This window comes from Silurus aristotelis (assembly GCF_946808225.1).
Source record: "Silurus aristotelis genome assembly, chromosome: 4".
Lineage (NCBI taxonomy): Eukaryota > Metazoa > Chordata > Actinopteri > Siluriformes > Siluridae > Silurus > Silurus aristotelis.
The window spans coordinates 12,227,207-12,251,630 of record NC_139577.1 but is presented as its reverse complement, the minus strand read 5'-3'; the positions used below and the strand labels follow the sequence as shown (position 1 = coordinate 12,251,630).

General features: G+C 38.6%; 1 protein-coding gene across 3 annotated transcripts in view; it reads left to right on the top strand.

The window, feature by feature from the left end:
* thada (THADA armadillo repeat containing) overlaps positions 1-24,424 on the top strand; it is a 98,168-nt gene that overhangs the window by 15,605 nt on the left and 58,139 nt on the right. For all 3 annotated transcript variants that reach the window (XM_083539839.1, XM_083539837.1, XM_083539838.1), the window contains exons 15-25: positions 222-345; positions 2,287-2,432; positions 2,545-2,770; positions 3,137-3,272; positions 3,531-3,667; positions 4,964-5,095; positions 5,357-5,502; positions 13,134-13,243; positions 19,846-19,978; positions 21,766-21,888; positions 21,986-22,108. In XM_083539839.1, coding sequence (XP_083395965.1) covers positions 222-345; positions 2,287-2,432; positions 2,545-2,770; positions 3,137-3,272; positions 3,531-3,667; positions 4,964-5,095; positions 5,357-5,502; positions 13,134-13,243; positions 19,846-19,978; positions 21,766-21,888; positions 21,986-22,108 — 1,536 coding nt within the window. The remainder of the gene's footprint in view (positions 1-221; positions 346-2,286; positions 2,433-2,544; positions 2,771-3,136; positions 3,273-3,530; positions 3,668-4,963; positions 5,096-5,356; positions 5,503-13,133; positions 13,244-19,845; positions 19,979-21,765; positions 21,889-21,985; positions 22,109-24,424) is intronic.

Below are 24,424 nucleotides of genomic sequence, written 5' to 3'. Positions count from 1 at the left end.
ACAATCTGTTAATAGAATGATATTAATGAGTCAAACACCCATTGATATCTATTGCAATTATCATGAGGAAAAATTTCACAATTAAGGCCACGGGTGTTGTGGCGAGTTCGAGTCAGGAGTTAATAAAGACAATTATAGTGCTTTGACTTGTGTATTCTATAAAGCAACTTTATGTAAAAAAAAAAAAAAAAAAAAAAGTATGTTTGTGTCTGTCTTCTCAGGAGTTTCTCTGCTGGTTCTGTGAGAGTTTATTCCAAGTGCTGCAGCCAGGAGCCTCTTTCTCCAGTTGTTTGGTGACTTTGCAGCTTTTGGGACTGGTGGCTGATCATTTCTCTTTCAGCATGGGTACTAATCATTCTTCTACCCTGATAAATCACATCACTCATCTTTATTTTCTTCGAGGACTTTATAGAACAAATACATTTTAGTAAAAATGGATTAGTAATTTCATAGAATAATGAAATTAGAGATTTTTTAAAGCACTGAGGGTCTGTCAAGTTTGTTATGTGAAGAGCTTTAATATTGCTCAGTACTCACTATAGTATTATTGCTTTATCTCATGGAGGTGGTAGCTTCGTGGTTAAGGCATTGGAGTTAAGGCTTTGGCCTTTGGATCTGAAGGTCATAAAATGAAGAAGGCCCTTAACACCATAGCTGCTTAGTTGTATGAATGAGATTAATTTAGTAAGTCGCTTTGGATAAGGGCATTTGCCAGATGCCATAAATGTATATGTACACACAACAGCACCCTTTAACCCGATTAACATGGCAGATGCAGATTAAATATCATTAAAACATTACTAATTATTGTTTAGAATACATCCAGCATTTCTCTTATTGCCAAACTGGATTATTTGATTCTTATTTGTCACACAGCGACAGTGATCCTAATCAAGTGTTAGCTTTAAATGATAAAGAACCCACACCATCAATTTCATTATTTATACCATTTGCAAAAGTCTATACTTTAACCTATTTTGTCTATGTGGGACAACATTGACATTACGAAACTAACTGGGATAACCCTGTAGCATCATTCGTGAAGAAGTGCATATGTTGTGGGTAAGAACTGGCCATACACATAAGGATATATTGATTCAGCACACATTCATGCACATTGGACATCGATAGATCTAACATTTTACACAAATCACATCATCACATAGGAACGGCCCCAAATCTCAGTATATGGCAAATTGTTCAAAAAGTCCAGTGGCTGGGTCAAGCATTGCTTGCTGCAATGTCCATTGCTCTAGCTGCATTGAAAAACTTTGACATAAATCCCTCATAAACATAAATTTTATTTTTTTCTGCAATGTGTTGAAATCATTATTCAGCTCATGTTTAGAATGGAAGTGCCTCTACTGCCTCTAGTTTCTTATGAAGTGTGTCTGTGAATAAAACAAATTAACGAATTCTGTCATTCTCAGCAAAGGTTCCAGTATGTGCCGACCAAGCCTTTTCCAAACCTTTAGATGTGTCTTTTTGTATAAGTTTTATAATAATTTTCCACATTAATTCCTCTTTAAGAAAAACCAGAAAGATCCTATTGTGATTTTTTATTTTTTAGTTTTTAGTTTTTTTGCTAAACGGAAAAAACAACCATACAAAAATAACAAGAAGTGTCTGATATACTAGATATTTAACATTAAAAGATTTGATAGAAATGATCCTATATTTAGCACATCTTACAAAATCTGACCCAGCGAGCTTTGTACATGTATTGTAAATTTGAGAATTGTACATGTATTTTGGAGAAGCCGAAAGAAAGAGAGAATTTTTCCTCTAAACTCAACAAAAAATTACTTGTCATAAATGTTTTATTTACTACTTTAAATAAATAATAGAATAATAAGAGTTTTTTAAAAAAATTTATGTAATTTATCATCACAAAATCTGTTTTGAAATGTTTTTTCGAACTTTTGAGCCACTCTCAAACTCTCAAAATGTTTCGCGAGTTACTTTTAGTCCGGTTCCAAATGAAAAGTCACAAACTATCGAAGTCACGAGTGTCAAGGTCGCGGTCAAGGTTCCACTGTATATGTTACAGGAGGGGGTTAACAATAGGAATAACAATAGGAATCTCTCCTAGGGTGCCAAAAATTTAAAATTTTTAAAACGTTTAATTTAATTGATTGCACTTGCATGGTCTGCCTTTATGCTGCACTCATGAACAAAATCAGATTAATTAAGTGCGGAATATCATGGTGAAGTCTTTCGTTGATAAAAACCCGCCAGACAAATAATATGGCTTTCTCTTTTGTTTCTCTTTTGTTTATGTCACAGATTTGGAGAGCTTTGCTTTGGGAGATTGTGTGACTGTTCCACATGCACAGGCTGTCCTCTACTGTCTGTCCAGCAACTTCCTGGAGGTGAAACAGCTGGCCTGTACACTGCTGCAAAAACTGCCTCCCGAAACAGTAGGCTTACAGGTTTGTTGAAGTCTGACTGTAATGTTACAGCGTGACATCCTATTGTCAAACTTTGTCAATTTATATCAATTACATTACAGTTAATTCTCCTGCATTTGTTGTTGCTGCTCAGGAGCCAGCTAGTTTGCAGTGTGTGCTCCAGGCTGCTCTGGACCTCAGCACCAGTACCAAGCCTTTCGACAGCATCACAGCTGCCCACTTGCTCAACCTGCTTCTGCACCAGGAGGCTCTCCAGCAGGCGCTGCTCCATTGTGCCTGCGAGAAAAGTGTTCCTCTACAGCTACCAGACTTTATCCAGGCTTCTGAGGTCTCCATTTTAGAGAAAAACACAATAGCAGGTATACTAAAGTCTTGCTGACCGACATTTATAAATTCAAGATGGAGGATTTTTTTTTCTCTCACATAGTTATACACAGAATACAACTTGCAGTGAAATGTAAACCTTATCGGCTACACAGAAACATGTTTGTTGAATAAAAGGGACTATAAATATATGAGATAAAGGTAGTGGTTGTTAAAATAGTGTAAATGATTGAGTCTGTAAAAAAAAAAAAAAAAAAGGGAAGTACAATCTTCATGTACATCAGAACACAAATGTTGATACATGTCTCATCTTTTAATGTGCTACTTTATTTTGTTTTAACACCACATCATGCTTTAATGCTGGCTAATCTGTGAGCGTTTATGATTTTCCTGCGTTCCAGTGGTGCTGTTCCTGATGGCGTGTTTGAAAGCTGAAGTTGCTCAGGCTGAGACTTCTTTGCTCGTCGCCGCTGCTTCTTGTCCCTTATACGGCAGAGTTCACTGTATCACTGCAGCTCTTCAGCAACTCAACACTGGGTAGAACTGCACATTTTATTTAGCCACAGTCATTCATTAGGCACTTTTTAAATCATTTAATCATTGCAATCATTGTCAATTCCATGATATACTCTATATATATATATATATTTAATTAGTGACTAAATAGTTTTCTCTTATCATTGAAATATCTGTGTGTGTGTGTGTGTGTGTGTGTGTGTGTGTGTGTGTGTGTGTGTGTGTGTGTGTGTGTGTGTGTGTGTGTGTGTGTGTGTGTGTGTGTGTGTGTGTGTATAGATCTCTCCAAATGCAAGCTGATTGGAGTCAGGTTGTGGCAGACCTCATGGCTCTGTGCTACAGGATGTCCGATGTGGTTTCGCCCGTTGTCCAGAGCTCCTCCCCTGAGGGTCTTATCCCTATGGACACTGACACTGGTTAGTATTTCAGAGGCATGCTAACCCTGAAACACATTCTCACTGTGAGATGCTTTAAATTGCTGTAAAGGCACCAAAAGCACCAAAGCTTATTTCCTCCCTTACCGTTTCCAGAGACGTCATATTCCGATGTCATATTTATCAATAATCTAATGTTGAGGTGGCAAAGTGCAATTATTACACTGCCAAGTGTATTCTGGAATACCATGCAGCTCCATGATGCAGTTGTGCTGATTAAGGGTAAAGACTCGACTTGGGTAGTTAATCATTTATGAGATGGCATGCTTGATGGCATGTAACACTAGTCCCTAGGGTTCTGTATATATATGATACGTATCATGATACAGGGATTTCTTATTTTAAGAATAGGTTATAATTATATATATTTTTAACCATAACACAGTAGGAACTGCTAACCCTTACCTTTTATACCCCACCCACACTTTCAGTGCCATCAAGTGTATTGCAATACATGAACACAATTAGTATCATTTTGACCTATCATGGTAATCTTTTTTTAGTTCTTTTTTTAAACATTCGCACATAGTCCTTAAAGACACCTAATATGTAGTGGGATTGATGATTGCATTATATTATTAGTATTACCATAAGTATTAAGCGAGTAGCAGAAGCATGATCTGAGCGCTAACTAGTGTTTTACATCTAAAAGCAATGATCCAAAGGAGACAAGAAAATAAAGAATAAGAAAGACTATTATTTCTTCAATAAAGGTAGAGAATGCAGTCAGGTCATGCAAGACAGTCATGTTAAGCACTCTCAGGCATATATAACACTGTTCTTTAAGCCAGAAATTAAACTTTGTTTGGTTATTACGAGGTGCTATCAAAAGGTTTAGAAACTAGCGCACCACAGGTCCAGTCACTTTCGCCAAATGTCCTCCCTCAGACTCCTTAAAACATAGCAGTAGAACTGACTACCGGTATTGATGCTCTGGCCCATGGGGGCAAATTCTCGATGAGCAGCAGTGTTGTTCAGCTGGGAATGATCCCTTGCTTTGTCCATGGTTTGACAAATTTATTAGCCAGGCCACTGATGAAGCACTCCAGTAAACTCCAGCATATTCCAGTTAGCGTTTCTAATACTCCATTAAGCTAATTGAAACTAATGTTATTGTACATTCTAATAAAATATACATCATCCAAAGTCTAGGAAATGTCATCAAAATCAATTAATCCCAAAATATAAGGATGTAATTATAGTATAATGAGTATTGATTGTAAATGTATTTTTATCTACACACTAAATATGTTTTTTTTCTCCCCCCTTCTTGCAAAGAACCATCATCTGGTCTGCAGAAGATCCTCCAGGAAATCCAACCACGAGACACTAACGACTTCTTCACTAGTGCCCGAGAACTGGATGCCAGCTCTGAAGAGCAGCTACGCACGCCTCAGGCAACGAATGAGGGTAAAAATATAATTAATACTAATAATGCCAATGTTCCTGAGATGGGTTAAAAGACTGTACACATATAAAAACTAAGCAATAGCATCATTACCAGAAGCTGGTGTTACTTTTTTGGTGGCTGCAGTACTTGATTTGTCCTTTAGAGGTCAGTGTGTCATTAGACATAAGGTTGAGTTGGAATATTGCAAAATTCTAAAAAATAAAAAAAATGTCATGAACATTGTTTAATGTGTTTTGTTGTTTTATCCTGTAATTTTACAGGATCCGAAATGTATCGGGTCACTGCTCAGATGGTACTGGTGTGCTGCTGGAGGAGTATGAAAGAGGTGTCCATGTTGCTGGGGGAACTGTGTCAAAGCATGCCTCTACACACACACACAAACAAAGGCCTGATCACTGAAGAACAGGTCAGTAAACCACACACATCTGGTAATTATATGTAATTATATAAGCATAGTGCCATATTTCAAGCAAAGACCATTTCTAAGAACTTTATCTTTTAGGAGCTTGTTGTATGTCCTGCTAAGAGCTAAAAAGACTAAATCCCCTCAGTCTCCCAAAGACAAAAAAAAAAAAAAAAAAAAAAAATCCAAAGTCTAGGAAATGTCATCAAAATCAATTAATCCCAAAATATAAGGATGTAATTATAGTATAATGAGTATTATATATATATATATATATATATATATATATATATTTTTTGTAAGAGGTGTGTTACAACATCTAATGTGTAGTCCGGTTATTCCAAATAAAAATATTATCCCAGATCATGTTAACCCAATTAAAATTGTAAGTTATTCATTATATAATTGCACCCAATTGATCTTCGAATTGAGAGAATGCATGTGGAATATGGCCATGGGTATAATTTAATGTAAGCAAACAAGAATATTTGTACTGAATATTCATCAGTTTTGCAGATTAATCTGCACCGATAGTTGATTGCTGGAAAAATACATACTGGTAGTTTTTCCGGGTACCGTTATGCAGTACGAGAGCAGCCTTTAGAGGCAAATCACTGACACCACAGCCTGTTTATCTGAAGTGTCATCTTTTTATTCATTTTGGATGTACTGTACTTAGTTTTATTTATTTGGAGTGTTACTTTTTGTTATAGTTTGAATGCATGACTTTTATTTTTGTCACCATTTATTAATCTAATTAATGTTTTTTTTTTTCTTTTTTTTTGCATTTAGCACATTTTCATGATTCAGTACTGTCTTTAGTGTTTTTTTTTCTTTTTTGTAATGCAGTTCAGTAGTATGTTTTATAGAGTGGTATGGATTTGTTTTATCCATTATTTATCAGTTGATTATTTATCAGTTGATTAACCAGTCATCGGCAGGTACAATCCAACCTAGCTATCGGTATTGGTAAAATCGACTAGACCTGTACACAAGAGGACAGACTTTTTTTGGTTTGAATGAAAAAGATCCAGCTTTTATGTTTTACCATGTTTGGTATTCAAAGAAAACCCAGCATGAATACTTTTCGGGAACTAAGAAAACAGTTAAAGAAAGATTGACAGCTGCATTTTTTATTTTCTTGCGGTTTTGTACATGTGAGAGGGTGTGTGTGTACAGAAATAGTTCCACATCATTCTTTATGTGTCACCCTTGAGCCTGTTATATAACGCATTACTCGGCTACTCTAATAGTTTCATTATTAGATAGTACATATATAAATATTTGGACACCACAAAGTAATAGTTATTTTAGCTGTCTACAATGGAGTATTTGACTTGAGGGTATTGTTCACAAATCGCGTGAACAATGTAGGAATTTTAGCACTTTGTATTATGTGTCCCACCCTTTTTTAAAGGACCGAAAGTTTAACAAAATAACATAATGATGCAGCTGTCTTTAATTCTTTAACTTTTTTTTCCCCCTGGTGTGTTTATTTTGTTTGTAGCAATTGAAAAATATCCTCTGCTGGATACAGGTCAGGTGATTTACTTGGCCACTGTGGAACATTCCACTTCTTTTACTTAAAAAAAAAAATACTCTTGCGCTGCTTTCGAGGAATTCATCCTGTTGCTTTTGTTAGCAGTCATAAATTCAAGAAAACCAGTTCCCATGCTATAAGATTAGGTGGTCTGCTTCAGGTCATGAACAGCTCCTTTTCTTTGTATACTTTTCTCTTCCTATCATACTGGTCCAAGTTGATCGTTGTCTCATTTGTCCATAGGATGCTGTTCTAGAACTATACTTTTACTATAAATCTTTGGCAAACTCTAATGTGATGATCTTGTTTATGATGTTTATTACTTGTTTATCCTGTGGCAAACCCTTTAAATCTTCTCTTGACTTTAACACAGCTATGACTAACTCCAGGAGGGCGAACTAGCCAACTGTTGTAAAGGGTTTATTTTCACCGGGCAAAAAAATATCATCCGTCAGCTTCTGGGCATTTTGGTGGTCCTAAACTCAGCAGAGCATTTTTTTTCTATGTATAAAATGTACCAAATGGTTGATTTGGCCACATTTAATGTTTTTGCAATCCTTTTGATGGGTTTGTTTTGGAATTTTAAGACTAATAATGGCTTGCTTTATTGGCACCGTTGGCTCTTTGGGTTTGCAATTGAGAATTAATAGCAACAGAATGCCAACGATACACTTTGACTCAACTGTAGACTTTTTCATCTGCTTACTTGTGAAATGGCGATCACACATCAGGCCATGGAACTCGACACCCGTCTCCAAGCGGACACATTCACAGGGTGGCTCAAATCGTAATTTAATTAACACGTATTGCTGTAAATTGTTCTCACAAATATTTAGAATGAACAAATAAGATTTAGATTTGTTTATTTGCTTTGAGGTGTGAATGAATAGTTGTCCAATTATTTAGGTCCCTTAAAAATGTCGAGACCTTCGGATAAAAAGTGCTGCAAATACTTTCAGTGTACGCGTGGTTCCAGCCGCGATTTGTACATACTCAACGTTTATAAATAAGACCCCAGAGCGGTCCAGATTCTAGCGGTAAGTAATAGTAATTAGTAGTAATGGTCCGTGGGGGAATAAGTAATTAGTAATAACGGTCAGTGCTCATGTGTAGTTAAATGGAGTAAACGAAGCATCTAGGCAAATAATTTGCCTCAATGCTTTTTTGTATGTTTGAATTACTCAAGTTACTGGAGGAATCCTTACAGCCCTACTCTGGAATTTTTGATAAATACAGACCCAGGGCTGAATTATGTACCAGCCACAAGTGTTTTCTGTCTGTGGCGGTGTAAAGCCTTTAGAGACCCCCTGCTTGCGCCCGCCTTCAATTAACATCCGCCCTCATTAGCACAGGGCTTTATTTGAACCTGTCCCGCTGTTTAACGACTGCCTGCATTTTTTCCAAATGGATTTCCCCCTCTGGCAGAACCCAGCCACTTCATACACAAACCATATTCATACTCTATGAGACTTGAGAAAGTGGCAGTGGGTAGTCATGCATTCTCATGACCATGGAATAAACATGCTTAACATCAATAGTACATTGGGTGAAGCGTTGCTGTACTGTACACTTGGCTATTAGAGCTGGGGGTTTGTTTACGCGATGCACTCAGTTTATTAGTGAGGAAAATGAAGGGTGAGGGATGCTCATGCTCGTTTTTTAATCTCGCTCGTCATTTGGAAATAATGACCCTGGCTTTAATATGAACCACTTCCTGAATTATGACACATCCTGAGGTTCTGGATGCAAGCACAGCACCTTCTTGGATTGCTTGAACGGGCCAATTTGCAATCCCTTTTAACATATGACTCAGGTTTAACTGTCTTAGCAGTCGGCTTTCCACGGCCTTCTCAACAAAGAACAAATCATCCGCTGAAATTCTAGAGAAAGGATTGTCTGGCATTTCCTCGTCCAAGTTTCCTAGCTCGGAAGGTCTGCTTCAGTTTAATTTAATGCGCCTCAACAGAAAGATGACTGCCGGAGTGATTTGACCGCTGCTGTCTATATTCAGCTCGCTGTCCAATTTCGGCAGCTCAAAGAGAGAGAGCCGTCAACTCGATTTCTCCGATGAATATCATCCTTTATTCTTCTGCTTGAGTTTTCCGTGTGTTTTCTTCCTGATCGACTGGCCAGACGTGCAAAAGCACTGGCACATAAATGGAGCCAATGGAACTGTTAATATTTATGTGACTGTTTTATAATTGGAATTATAAGAACCCTATTTCCAGATATCTTCTATCAGTTTAGTGTTCTCATGCATATTTTTTTTTTCATTTTGAATTATTTTCACGTTTCAAATGAGCTGTTTATAAACTTAACCCAGGGTGGGCAAATCACTTAGACAAGCAGAATTCATATCTATTAGCTTTTATTTCCCATTGGGCAAATCCCTGGGAAAATGGGAGAATTGGAGGAAAGAAAAGGAAAGGAAAGAAAATGACAAAAATAACTTCTCTTGTTTGAAAAACAAAAGTTTCTGTTTGGTCTGTAGATTTTTTTTCCCCTCTCATGTGCTTTGGTACTTTAAACTTATGTTTGACATGATCTCATATCCGCACCCACCGATTTAATTTGGCTCCTGCGGAATTCGCCCTCTTCCCGAAGATGACATTCCAGCTCGAAGATCCCCATTGTGGAGGTTCAGCAACAGTGGACAGGAATGTTCCAGAAGGAGGAGTTCCGGAGAAGGACATGAAGTGTCAGGAACGCTGGAAGCGCTGTATTGCTGTGCAAAGAGACTACTTTTTGATACCACCTTGTATTTGTGGCCCAATATTGGCATAGCTGGAAACACAATTCCTGTCGCAATGTAGCTAACACTAGGGCTGTAAGAAAATATCACTACACGTGAGTAAACTGGCGATAATGTAACGATTCTCAAAAACGCAATTGTTTCGTATTGAGTTTAAGTCCCGACCGCTAGATAGATAGCAGTCTTCTAATCTTTGAACTTATGCTAGCTCTTCCAGTCACTGTTTAAGGGCACGCCATTAACGTTAGTGTTAATATCCTTTATAGAAGTGATAATAGTCTTTCTTATTTTTTTTATTTTCTTGCCTCCCTAGGATTTGAGCTTTTAGATGTAAAAACACTAGTTAGGACTAGTTTCTAATTTCTAATGGCAATACTAATATTATAATACAATTATTATCATCATCATCATCATCAATCCCACTTTATATTTCGTGTATTTAATGACTGCTTATGTTTAAAAAAATATATATATTTTTTACGTAACTGTTACAGTAGATACAATGGTAATAACCATGGTCATGTATTACAATACACTTGATGGCTTTCAGGTGTGATATAAGAAAGGCTGTCACAGCTTAGCTAACTAGCTAACACTGATTTTAATTTGTTTCCCAGTTTTCGGTGATCTTAATTGTGTTTTTTTAACAAACTCTAAAAAATAAAACTAGCGCTAGCTATATTAACGTGTGTATTAAATAGAAGGCAGCAGGAGGAAATATTTTTTTAATTACTTATGCTAATGCAGTGCACATGCATGCCAGATTCTGATTTGAGAACAAATCAGATTAAAAAATGTACAGGGTTCCATTGAAATAAATGAGACAACCGATTACATCGTTTTGTACTGACCGACTGTCAGTTCAGGTGTCCTTAATCTCATTTCATATTCGTACGGATTACCAGCAGATTATGTGCTTATTAAGCGTAGCCATTGGTAATATTTGGGTTGTAATACACCACGTAGGCTTGGCGAATGACCTCATCGCTTCAGCAGATGGAGTGGAATCATTCGGTGATGTCAGTGCTGTGGTTACCATGGCGTTTCAACATGTTATGTAAAGGGGTGATCTAATGTTGTCCGGCCAATTTAAATGGATCGAGTGTATTTGTGTGTGCGGTGACACACAGCTGAACTGTACACTGCCTCGCGCCACTGGTGTCTTTTGCCAGGCCGCCCTTCTTTGGAAGGTCAGTAAAGTGCGTGTTTATAACAGTAAATTGACTCTTCTGAGGTCACGTGTGTGTGTGTGTGTGTGTGTATACGCTGTCAGTCTCCAGCGTCCTGTTATGGTCCTTGGTCACTGCAGCAACGAAGCAGATGTTTCCGTGCCGCCGAGGCGCCATGACAACTGCAAACAGTTAGTCACATCATGACTGTGTATAATTTTTCATTTTTCATCGGCTTTAAGAGGGAATGAGTAAATTAACCATGCGCTTAACCATTCGGCGATGCTCCCCTGCAATCCCGGTTCTGTGAGAAATGGCGCGTGGCACGGCTCTGACAAACCCATCACTTTGCCAGTTTCATTTCGGGTAGACCACCGGGTAGGAACCTCGCATGAACCTTATTTCCTTTACGCCGTGTTTTGGATCCAGAACATGCCCATTTGTTGTTGAAAACTGGCCTAATCTGGTGCTAAGTAAAAAGCATCTGTGTTGCTTCAATGGGGCTCATGTTAGGCATGAAAACAAAAACAAAAAAAAAATCCAGATTCTCAATATAAATAAAATCTAATTAAGAATCAAATTGGCTAAGACAGAGGGTGCTTTTGGATTTGTATTTATTTTTTTTATAATTTTTTTTTTGTTTGTGTGTAGTGTTTCTTTTTTTTTTTTTTTTTCTTTTCTTAAGGTTGGCGCTCTGTACTCTGTATTAGAGCTCGGTTTTGTTAAATTTGGCTTCGCAAGCACACAACTTATATGACTAAAGATGGACGCTCAGTTTCTGGAACATGGGGCCACAGGGCTTGGTTGCATCTCCGAGCTGAAAGGTCTAACTTTGACTCACTGACCCCAGCCAACCTCAGACCAAACCTCAACCTACAAATAATCTCCGTGAAGCCACTCCTATGCTGCCAACTCTATATGTTTGTCCCAGGCCTGTTTTTGACCCATTGTCGAGTTGACCTGCTGCTTTTCTCTTTATAAATTTTTGTTGCTTTTGGGTTCCTGTGAAGTTGCACGTTGTTTTTTTTTAACAAGATTTATGTTTTTACTATAACAAAAAAAAAAAATGCTAGCTCAAGGCTTTGGAAAGGGTACGCTTCATGGATCTTGCATTTTCGTTCTTTCCCTTTCAATCGCTACTTGAGGGGAGCTGCATAATCCCCTTAGGCCTGAGTCAATGCAATGAAAAATAACAAGCAAACAATGGCATTAGATGATTGGGTGCTAAATCTTATGGTGGCCAGATGCAGAAGAAAATCTGCGATTTCTGCTGCTGACCTTGACCATGCAATTAGGCAGCTGCGGAAAGGATTGAGAAATGTCTTTGTAGGCGCGGAGTAAAAGGGAAGGAATAGAAAAAAAAAAAAGAACAGCTGAACGGGCAAACAGGACGCGTCAGACTAAATAAAGTCCCGTTGGAGCTGACTGAAGTGCTTTAACGTTTTTTTTGGACGTAAATAGCCATTCCAGAAGCAGAGCAGACCATACACTTTAACCACTATCAGGAGCGGCCTTATTTTACACTACGTTGCATGAGATGGCATGCTTTTCCACGTTTCACATCTACACTAAGGCAGTGTTTATGCTAAACTACTACCTAGTACAGCATTTTGACTGTTTGAAGCTTGAGAATTTTCTAGCACTAAATCAGTTTTTTAAACAGTAAAATGTGCTTAAAAAAATTTATATGAAGGGATTTTAATGATCACTGTTACATTTAAAGGTCGACCGATATTTGATTGTTGGAACTATTGGCTATCGGCCCATTGTCTTTCCTACTATCGTTCTTCTGTCATTAGGAGAGCGGCCTCTAGAGGTGAATAAATGACACCACATGCTGTTTTTTTTTTTTTACACAAGAGACTGCGTGCTGCACAGAGTGCTATTATATTTATTATTTAGAATTGATAAATACTTCACTATATTTATTTAATATATTCATTTATTTCATTAAGCATATTTTCATGATTCACTACAGTTTTTTTGTGTACTAAAATTAAAACTATTTTTCATTTAGTGTTTTTTTTTTTTTTTTTTTTTTTTTTTTTTTAACCAGCAGCCATTTAAAATCTGTTGATTTAATCGCTCATTGGCAAGAATGATCCAACCTACCTATAGGCATCGGTAGAATCCACTATCTTTTAATTACAGTCTCCTGTGTATTTGCTTGCAGGTGGAGGGCGTAGGGCTTTATTTCCGGGAGCAGCTGCTTCAGTCTCGGCACAGAGGAGCTTTCGAGCTGGCCTACGTGGGATTTGTTCGTCTGACCGACATGCTGTGCAGGTCAGATCAATGGTCACGTTATGCAACTATGCAGACACAATATCAACTGGGACTTCCCTTACTCCAAGACCTCTTGTGATATAACCTCCTTACACTCCTCTTACAGTAATGAATAACCTTCAGGCCACAGTAGGAAGTCAGGCCTCTGAAATCAGTACTACACATCACTCTCGCTTTCTCTAAGCTAACTTAATAAGGAATGCTTGAGCAGAACTTGCTCTGTTGTCCTTGGCAGCTGGACACATTCCTTGACACACTTCCAGAGAAAGAGGGTTTACATTTGCAGAGCTGGGCTTCAGTGCAGGTTGGAATGAGCTCCGTACAGAGGTTAAGGAAATTAACTTCCTCGAGACGGAGAAGTGAAGTGATAAGAAGTGATGCCACCGGGACCCTAGGGCGGCCTCTTGCACCTCTACAGCTCATTAAAGTTTTGTCCTTTCTGGCCTTTTCATTTCTTTCCCCCATATTTTATTCTCTATATTAGATTCAAAAATATTTTTTTTTCCTCCCATGGTTCATCCAGGCTATTTCCTGTTCTAGTTGATCTCTGCCTTTCTGCACAACATCATAAGCGATGCGCGAATGAGAATGAAGCAAACCGCATATCTTCGTCTGATACGTGTCCCCCCTCAGGCTACATCATTGTGAACTATTGCATTATGGAATGCTTTGACTTCCTCACGGAAACGTGATTTTATTGTGTCACGTGTTTAGAAGTCGACCGATACAGGGTTTTTTTCAGGCCGATGCTGATATTTAGAAATCATGGCAGCGGATGGCAGTTTTGCCCAATTTCCTTATTTTTCTCCTTTCATTTTTATAAAATCTCACAGTTAATTAATGATGTAATACAAAAAATTCCAGTCAGTGCACTTGTTAGCAGGATTTGGTTTCCAAGCCTGCCTGTAACCTCAACTACAGGTGTAACAATACAGTTCTAAAATGTTATTCTAATTCTCTCTCCAAAAGCATCATATTTAACCAGTGAAAAAGATAAGGCTAGATTAAAGAACGAAAGATAAGAACTTAAAACACAGGACACAGCAAGTTGACGGGCGGCCTTCAGGGAATGTCGGAGGGTTTTTAAAAAAATTGGTCTGCTTCAGTTGTTTTCCGCACCTTTGTCTCGAGTTTGACCATGTCATCTGTTTTTCGGCTGATTCTGCATGTCGAACCAGAGGTGAAATAGTCAGGACAGTGAACACGCATGTCATTCTTGCTCTTGTTTTTGAAACAGCAAATATGATTGAAAAAGCTACCATTATCCTTATCCTTTAGTAATGATTGCGGCAGGTGTAAACACTGCTTGCTTTAGTTTTAATTTTCAGTTTTAGCTCTTCAGGTTTCCCTATTTGGATGCCCAATACTGACTACCGCCATCTGCTGGTATTGTAGATTTAGGTTATCTCACGCAAGAACAGAAAGTACACGCACGGTTTGGTCAGATTAATAAAACAAAAAATCGACCCGTTCAGTTGGTCGACCTCTAGATGTGATCACAGTTCCCCTGCTAATGAGAGTGAGTTTTCGAGCTTTTAGTTGCGTGCGTGGTACGGAGAGTTTGCCGCTGTTGACTGAAAGGTGATGCTGTGTGTGGAGTGAGCGTCTTGGTGAACCGCCTTATGAAGTGTTGATTGCAGGGTTTTTAACGACTGCTTTCTGGAGGTAGTCGTGCTGTCTTGGGTGGTATATTTTTGTGTGTGTGTGTGTGTATATGAGTGTGCTGCGGTTAGTGTGGCTGGGTTGTTTGATCTGGACTGCTTGGTCCAGTGTTCATAGTATAATAGCAGGACATTTTATAACAAGAGGCCTGCATTCCTTACTGCTGTCTCTGCCTGTGTATCAGACCTTAGTCCCTTCGTATTTATATATTTGTTTTAGCATTTTAATATAATATAGCAATTAAATGGGTTTAGTTTTCACAGATATTCTTGAATACAATTTTAGTAAAAAAAATTTTTTTAATGATTCTAAAAAGGAACTAAATTACTTGTTCATTTGAAGAGACCCGTCTTAATTTCTCTTGTATATTATTGTTCTTTCATAAAGAAAAAGTACTTCTTACACGATTACTCAATGGAATAATTGGTAGAATACTCGATTACTAAAATAATTGATAGCTGCAGCCCTACTTGGCAGCAACACAGTGTATGTTAAAATCACGTGTGAGGATTCCTGGACTGTTCCATATCACACATTTTCTTCATTTTTGGCATTTCGATATTTCCGAGGGTTAAGCATTGAAGGTCTTCCAGCTGTCTCTTTATCGTCTAGTGATGTTCTTCCGCTCTTGAAGTGTGCGTGCCACTTAGAACCCCTTGAATAACCCATTGCAGAATGGCCGTAAACTCACTGAATTATGTCACATGTCTCTGTGGCATATACACAGAATTTCATGTTTTTTAGCTTGCTGTACAATTCAATCGCAGACGCGTGGTAACGCGTGTGATCAGAATAGCACTAGTTGCACAACTCACGATGTACACAGGACGATGTATTTTGGCACACTGGCTTATTCAGGGTGGGGGCTTCTTGTGACTGTGCATACACCCTTGTGATGGGATTTGTTGGCATGTTACAAAACTAGTCTTGGGTTAGGGTTAGGGTTAGGGTTAGGGTTAGGGTTAGGTCTTTTTTTTGAATGCACTATAAACTCTGATGGAAAGAAAAAGGTTTGCCACAAGAGGTCGACCGTTTGGATCATTCCTGCCGATAACCGATTAATCGACCGTTCTCAATTAAAACTAAACACTCCTTGTAAAGTATCGAACTTTATTCGAAAAATAAAAAGTACTGAATCATGAAAATGTGCTAAATGAAATGAATATGCATATATTATATAAATAATAAATATAATATAGCGCTCTCCGTGCAGTGAGCGGTTTTACTTGTAAAAATAAATAGCACGCGGTGTCAGTGATTTGCCTCTAGAGGCCACTCTCATAATGACAGCGGAACGAAAGCCGCTCCAGCGCCGGAAGCAACCCGGAAAAACAAACAAACAAAAAAATAAACCAGTAAGGATTTTTGCTGATCGTTCCAGCAGTCAACTATCAGTGCCGATTAATTGGCAAATATCGATGAATCGGTCGACCTCTAGCCACAATGTCATCATGGATTCAAGACTGAATATGCAGTCACCTTCCCTGAGGCTTTGTGCATTAAAGGGATTGTTCGATAACTAATATAATGCCCAAGCTATTGCTAATTGATTTCAGGTCCTATATTTTGCATATATTTTCTTCTTCAACTCCTCTAAAATGAACAGTATTAGTGAATAGTGTTAGCATGCTAACCAAAAACGTTCAGCGCAAGATAAAAAGACACAGTGCAGTCAACTAGCAGAAAAGCTGAAATGTCTTTCACAGCTTCCTGTTTTGTTTGTTTTTTACTTTCATGCTCGTGCCAAACGAGGAGCGGTCAAAATTCGTTCATAACGAAAATATTTGGTAACGATCATGCTTTACTGTAACTGAAATGCCACGTAATGCATGAGTTCCACTTTCCTTCCATCGTTCTGATTTCTGACGTAACACTTACTCTAAATTACAATTGCATGGTTGTCGTGGTGATTCTCTTTTCTTGCTTTTTTTTTTGTCTTTATGGAAGTAGCGGAGCAGAAGTGAAGCGGTTCACTGGGTTTAGTTTTCAGGCTGGGGCTTTACACAACACATGATGTGGTTTTAGGAACATCACACGATCATCTGTGTATCATTTGTGCATTGTGAAGGTTAAAAGCAACATCCGCTAGAAAGCACGTTCGAGCCAGACATCCCTTTAAGGAAGGTTTCCAAGTCGACCTGTTCAGTGTTTACTGATTGCCTCGGGTCACACTTTCGTCACTGTGCAGCAGCGTGGAGATTTTACACACACACACACACACACACACACACACACACACACACACACACACACACACACACACAGATGAACTCTTTTAGTTTTTGCTGTTTAGAAAGCTGTCTAGCGTAGCATGTGATTATCTATAGTTTGTTTTGTCTTATTCTGCCTTTGTGTATAGTTATAGTGGTTTTAAGACAAAAATATTTTTTTAGTTGTATGACCTCATTGTCATCAGATTTATAATTTCTTTTTTCGAATATCCCTTGCAGTTAATGACCAGATATTCGCTTCCGGTTGACTGGATATTTATTAGAAAAAAAGCTTTACTACGCATTATGTATCAACCTTCCACTGCAATTAGTATGCGTGCACACTGAGTGATTTCATTTTTCACTAATTCTGAAACCCTTAAAAATTCCTATTATCCTCGGCTAAAATCTATAGTCTTTAATCGTTGGTTTGTTTACCCACAGCCGATAATAATGCCCGTTGCGATCATTTCAGCCGACGCCACAATATTGTGGCTTCTCCTATAATGAACGTCAAACCAAGAACCGTAAGCAAAACGCTGCTTACTAGTGTGTCATGAATACAGCTACATTATTAATTATTGTACTATACAGATATACCTCCATTTGTGGTTTTTTTATTGCTTTTTACGTGAGATTTTGTTAATAATAATAAGAAAAAATTCAGTTTGACTGTCAGTAATGAAAATGTATGTGGGTCAGCAAAAAATATTAAAAACCCAATTTAAAAAAGCATCAAAGAACAATAAAATACTGCAAAATAGAAAAAAAAGAAGTGCAAAATCACAAATAAATGTTTTGTCTATATACTGCACACGTATATTACTTTATTTAAAAGGCATTTAATAACATACTTTTACAAATGTTCTCTTATTTACAGTATATGACTTTCAGTTTCCTATAGTCAATGGCAGTGTGTTGGAACTTGTGTTTGCTTCTGTGTTCTTCCCAGTGTTTGTTTGAATTGGATTTTTGACTTATTAATATTCGACTTATTTATTTTGAAGAACCTATTAGTTTTGAGGAAAGTTTGTACTGACAGTGGAACTAAGTGCTGAAGCTACCTAAGCTTAATGCTGTAGCATTGGATGGCTATGCAGGTAAAGTGGTAGCTCAGTAGTTAAGGCTCTGGTTTACTGATTGGAAGGTTGGTGGTTCAAGCCACTCTTGGGGCCCTTAAGCAAGGCCCTTAACCCTCTGTGCTCTCGGGGCGCTGTATCATGGCTAACTCTGCACTCTGACCCCAGCTTCCAAACATCGCTGGGATATGTGAATCAAGAATTTCACTGTGCTGAAAAGTACATGTGACCAGTATAAAGCACCCTGAAGTGTCCTGAAAATAGTGAAAATGTATGAATTGTATCCATTGCTCGTGCCTTTAGCCTGAGTCGCATGACCGTATCGACAATCGCACATGATAAAGCACGGATTTTAGCTTGTGTCAAAGATGATGCTCCAGTTTTAAAAGATCTACAAAGAAATAGAACACTGAAATGTATATATTTATTGAAAATAAAGCAAAAAAATTGGACTATCGACTGAGTAATTGTATTCAGGATGTTATGTGGTTGCTTATAGGGGTTTATGTGGTGTCTGACGTTTTTTTTAAGGGTATATTCGTATATTTTCATCTTGGAAAAAATGAATGGTGTTTCTATAAAATCTTTTTGTATTTTACTCACACTAAAGCTGTGTCCTGGTCAGAACTGCACTGTTCTTCACTCTGCCACTATGTTTTTGGTAATAATTGTACTGGCTATGACTTTTTTAGTTTTTTAATGTAGTACTAGAGTTCTGGAAGAACGTTATTTTTTTCCATTTCACTGTGTACTGTAACAGCTGTATATGGTCGAAATGACAATACAGCCACCTGACTTGAATAATCATATGCTTCTTTTGCTGTCCAGGGTGCAGAAAAACACTTTTGCTCTTGCTTTTCAATCTAATCTGGGACACACATGACCACATAATATGTAGTTAGCACTGTGCACTCATTTAAATGTGCTCAGGAATAAGGTCTTGGACTCCTGGGGTCATGAATGACAGGCATTATCATGATTCAAGCACTTCAGACTTCAGATTAGTTTATTTATTTATTTATTTTTTTTGGTGGTTGTTTTGTCTGTTTTGTCTTTTTTTTCCCAACCTGCACATGCTGGTGTCTACATCAATGTGACACCCCCCCACCCCTAGTGGATCGTTGATCATCTTGGGCTGATTTGATAGCTGGCACTCAGTGGGATTTAGAGAGGTTTGATAGTCTTGTGGTATTTATTTTTTTTATTATTATTATTCCAAGCCCTTATTAACTCTGCCAGGAGGTTAGGATTTGTTGATCCCCCAGAGCAGAAATGTTTTGCAGAAAACCAAAGGCAATGATGGATTTGTCATCTCAGTCTTGGGGCTGTGAACCTTTTGAAAAGCTGTGTACATACATATGTAAACCCAAGAATATAGGACCTTATTATGTTTCGCATGGAAGATTTCCCTGGATGCCTTTGCAAGTGGCTCAACTCGTGCCAAACCAAGAAATCTATGCTTCTGCTTGACTTGCAAACTTACATTTTTACATGCCAATGAGTAGACTAAGAAGGATAAGGATTTAAAATATCCTGAGGTATTTGTGCCTCATTAAAAAAGTGTACTACAACTGATGGGTTTTATAACATTATACCATTTTTATTGGAATGGATATTTGGAAGGTTTAATACGTTGGTGTTTGTTTTTTAGGAGTGGAAGCACTATTTTACAACAACTCCCAGCCCAGTGGCTCAAGGAGCTTCTAGAGGAGGTGAAGTGCAGCGACCCTTCCTCTAAACTATGTGCCACTCGCCGCAGTGCTGGAATTCCCTTTTTTATTCAGGTAACAATTACTTCATCATGTTATGAGTACAAGGTGCTTTTAAAAAGTGTAATGGTGCTAACTGGTGCTATTCTGACCATGTGTGTTACCACGTCTGCAATTTGATCATGGACAGCAAGTTAGAACAAAGTGCAAACGTAAAACTGGGCAAATCTGCCACAGAGACATGACATACGTTTGACAAACTCTTGGTTTGAGTGGCACGCGCACTTCAAGACGAAAGAACAACACTGGAGGACGACGAGAGATCAGGAAGACCTTCAACGAGCTCAACCAGTGAAAATGTCGAAACCATTCAGCAACTTGTGCAGGATGATCGTCGGAGAATGAGCCACATGATCTCACTTCAGCACCCACTCTACTCGCCAGATTTGGCTCCTGCGGACTACACCCTCTTCCCAAAGATGAAGATCCAGCTCACCGTTTTGCCACCATTGCGAAGATCCAGCGCAACTCGAAGAAGTTGCTTGGCACGCTTCGAAAAGAAGACTTCCAGGAAACATTCCAGAAGTGGCAGGGATTCTGGGAGCTCTGTATTGCTGTGCAAGGGGACTATTTTGAAGGTGATAGTGTGTAAATGTACACTCTTGTAAACAGAGTTAGACTTGAAACTTTGATGCCACCTCATGTTAAGAGCGACTATTTAACAATTTACCCTGAACTGCCTAAACATTTGCCTTCATGCTAAACTTAATCACTGTCTTGGTTTCTCCCAAGCAGAAGCCCTTTGAGATGAGGGGAAATGAATAAACATTGGATATCATTACTAGAGCTGGAGTAAGAGTTAGAATGCACGAAAGCAAAAGGAAGGGGGTGGACGGATACATTTCAATACCTTGGCTGAAACACGTGCGTTCCTGCGGCATGGTCCTGGAAAACGCAGGCTGACATGGAGGGGTCACACCCTGTGGCTTGTTTTTTTTTCTTTCTTTTTTTCCCCCTATGTCTCACAATTCTACGCTTGGTCATGCTTACTCGTTTCCTCATTTCTCTTCAGAGACTTTTGAAGGCAATTTTCTTTCCATGACAGGATTATGGAACTCGTGAAACTCTCAGCTTCCCTCCCTACACTAATGAGCTGCGAACTCCGAAGGCACAGTAGGGTGGGGTGATAATGGGGCTATTAATGAAAACATGAGGCCAAGGGGAATGAGAGCTGAACCACGATCATCATCGTACTCTAGGTTATCCGGACACCCGTTGTGACAAAATATTTTAGAAGGACTCCCGTGGAAACAGCACATTTGTCACTGTTTACTGTAACTGATACACTAAATGAGCAAAAGTATTGGGACACTTGCCTTTTCCAGCCATTTAAAGTTCTTCCCCAAACTGTTACCAGAAAGTTGGAGACACACAATTGTATAGGATGTCTTTGGATTCGATAGCATTACATTTTCTCTTCACTTGAACTTGGAGACCCAAACCTGTTCCAGCATGACAATGCCTCTCTGCACAAAAAAAGCTCCTTGAAGATTTGGTTTAAATAAATCGTGAATAGTCTGCTATAGAGCTCTGACCTCAAACCTGTTAAATGCCTTTGGGATGAATGTAGACGTCATCAGTACCTGACTTTACCAACACCCGTGTGGACTATTGACCACAAATCTTTTTACAAGCACACTCCGAAATCTAGTAGAACATCGTCCCAGAAGAGTGGAGCAAATAGGGAATAAATGTGGAATGGCATGTTCAAAAAGGCACATACGGCCAAGCAAACTTTTGTCCATGTAGTGTATTTATTGTAATGTTCAATATTCTTAGCATTAACATTAATGTGTGTCTAGGCTTTGCTGTCGTCTGAGCCAAAATCGTCCAGCTGTAGCCTGCTGAAGATGACAATGAGAGAGTTGACTGCGCTAGCCATGCCGAGTCACGATGGCGCTACTGACCGCAGCATCGTCCCACAGGTTACACCCATCCACACTCGAATACAGAAAACAAAAAAAGCAAAAAAAAAAAAGTGTCTATGCTTTCTAAACTGACAATTTGTGCCCATGTCACCAGGTCCATGCTTTGAATATTTTAAGGGCTCTATATCGGGACACACGTTTAGGAGAAAACATTGTGCCTTTCGTGGCAGAAGGCCTGCAGGCCGCAGTGCTTGGCTTCACCTCCCCCATCTGGGCTGTAAGTTGTTATTTTTTATCATCCTTGAATCCTATTGCATTGTTTTTTTTCCTTCTTTCCCATCCATAAGGGTGGTCAGCGTTGAATTCTACATATGAGCAGATATTTAATTCTAAAAGTTTACAGTCATACAGGATACATGCCAGCTCACGTTTACTTTTATTGCATAAAGCTGAACGCTGAAGTAATTTTCGTTTGGCAACCACCCACCAAACACACAAACACTCATGAGCACACGCACACGCTTATATTTCTTCATGCTTTCCCTCACGTACACTCGCCTTGTTAAATTGTAACTGATTTCCAGGCTCGCGTTAATCATTAAAGGCACAACGGGACAAGAGCTCTAAATGCACACACATACACACGTCAGCATACACACACACTCACACACTCTCTCTCACACACACACACACACACACACACACACACACACACACACACACACACACACACACACACACACAGCTGTGCACTGTTCCTTGGACATTTGGAACACCTTTACTTCTTCCCACCAGGGCAAGTTCCAGGTCACATTCCCGTATGTTTCAGTTTCTGTGTTCCTCTACCTATGTTTCTTCTCCTCTCTTTCGTGCCCGTTCATTACTTTTTTTTTTCCCCCCTCAGAGGTTTCACTATGATTCTATCTTGTTAAATAGGCTTCAGAGTTTTATTGCACTGGAGTGCGGAAAACCTGATCCATAATTTGATTTGACTTTGTTTTGTCTCTTTAGGTCCTAAAATAGCCTCCCGGCAGTCTTTGCGGTACAGGCTTGACAACATAACTAAGAGAATACTGTCCCAGACAGTGGAGCTCGTATCGTGACCCAGATCTATGAGAAACTCCGGGGGTTTCTGTGTATAATGCAGCTCTTTTTGCAATAGATTCTCACGATAGTGATGCCAGGCGAGATTCAGGGTCATGCTTCTGATGTGGAGCAGTTCTTATGACTGCATCGTGGGGGCTTTGTGGTGAGCGGAAGAAATAAAAAAATAAAAAAAAAGGCCCGCTTGTTCTTCTGACTGCTTCATAGGCTTAGAGTATAGATATGGAAACCGAAGGCATGCGTTCTGACAGAGTTGCATGGCAAAGTGATTTCTGGTTAAAGCGCTGAGAATGGGGAAAGTGTATCTAGGTCACCTCTGTTTCACCCCTTCCACGGGCCCCTCCCTCACCATATCACGTTGTCTTTGCACTTTATTGGCCTGATTACATTATGCACTATATTAATGCAAGTTGTTGTAAATGTAAAAACCATGCTTAGCAATAGCTTAATATAAAGTATATATAAATGTATATATTTCAGGGGTGCTTACCTTTTTTTTCTGGCTTCTGAGCTACTTTTAAAACTCCGAACATTAAATAATGCCTAATATATAGCCAATCCCTGACTTATGATGAAGATGCAATACAATGACACCACCATAACTTGGTCATGGTCACAACAACTTAGACATGGTCTAGCCTACCCAGGAATCTTTAACAATGGTGATCTGTATGGGGAATCATTTGAATGTATGAAAATTTTTTAAAAATATAATTATTTAACAAATTACAGTACATAATTTAGCAAATTAACAATTCATACTATCATAATGTAATGAACTATACAGTAAATATCTATGTGGCATCTATGTGTTCATTGTCTGGCAGCAGGGATAAAAAGGAGAGACAAGAGTTAACATTTGGCTCTGAAACACCAAAAACACAGACAGACAGTATTGTCCCTTGAGAGGATATACTAAATTGGTTGCTGAAATGTGAGGTTTTGTAAGATACTCTGTATATATTAGGGCTCTCAGTTGAATAAAATATTTAACCGTGATTTTTATTTGTTCTAAATGTACCTTCAAGTTTTTAATACTCTAATCAACATGGGCATGGACATATATGGATGCTTTATGCAAATGTATGTTTATTATTAGTGAAACCATATTCAACATAGAGCATGAAGATGAAATATTCTTGTAAATGTTTTAAAGTAATTATGTATATTTGATATATTATGTATACACACACACACACACACACACACACACACACACACACACACACACGGAGAGGGATGGTTTATACTGTATATTTACGATATATTCTGCTGTACCTTGCATAACTGCATGAACCCTTCTGGCACAATACAATTCAATACAATTATGGTCACTACCTTACACTGATGCGTCAGCCAGGGTTGCATGGTCCGGACAGTAGCTGCTGGTTTAGGCAGAATTCCAAATGATCATCAGTTATGGTGAAACAGTATATAATCTTTATTTAAGAGAGGAGTCACTTCCCTCTCTGGAGTTTTGCAATGGTAG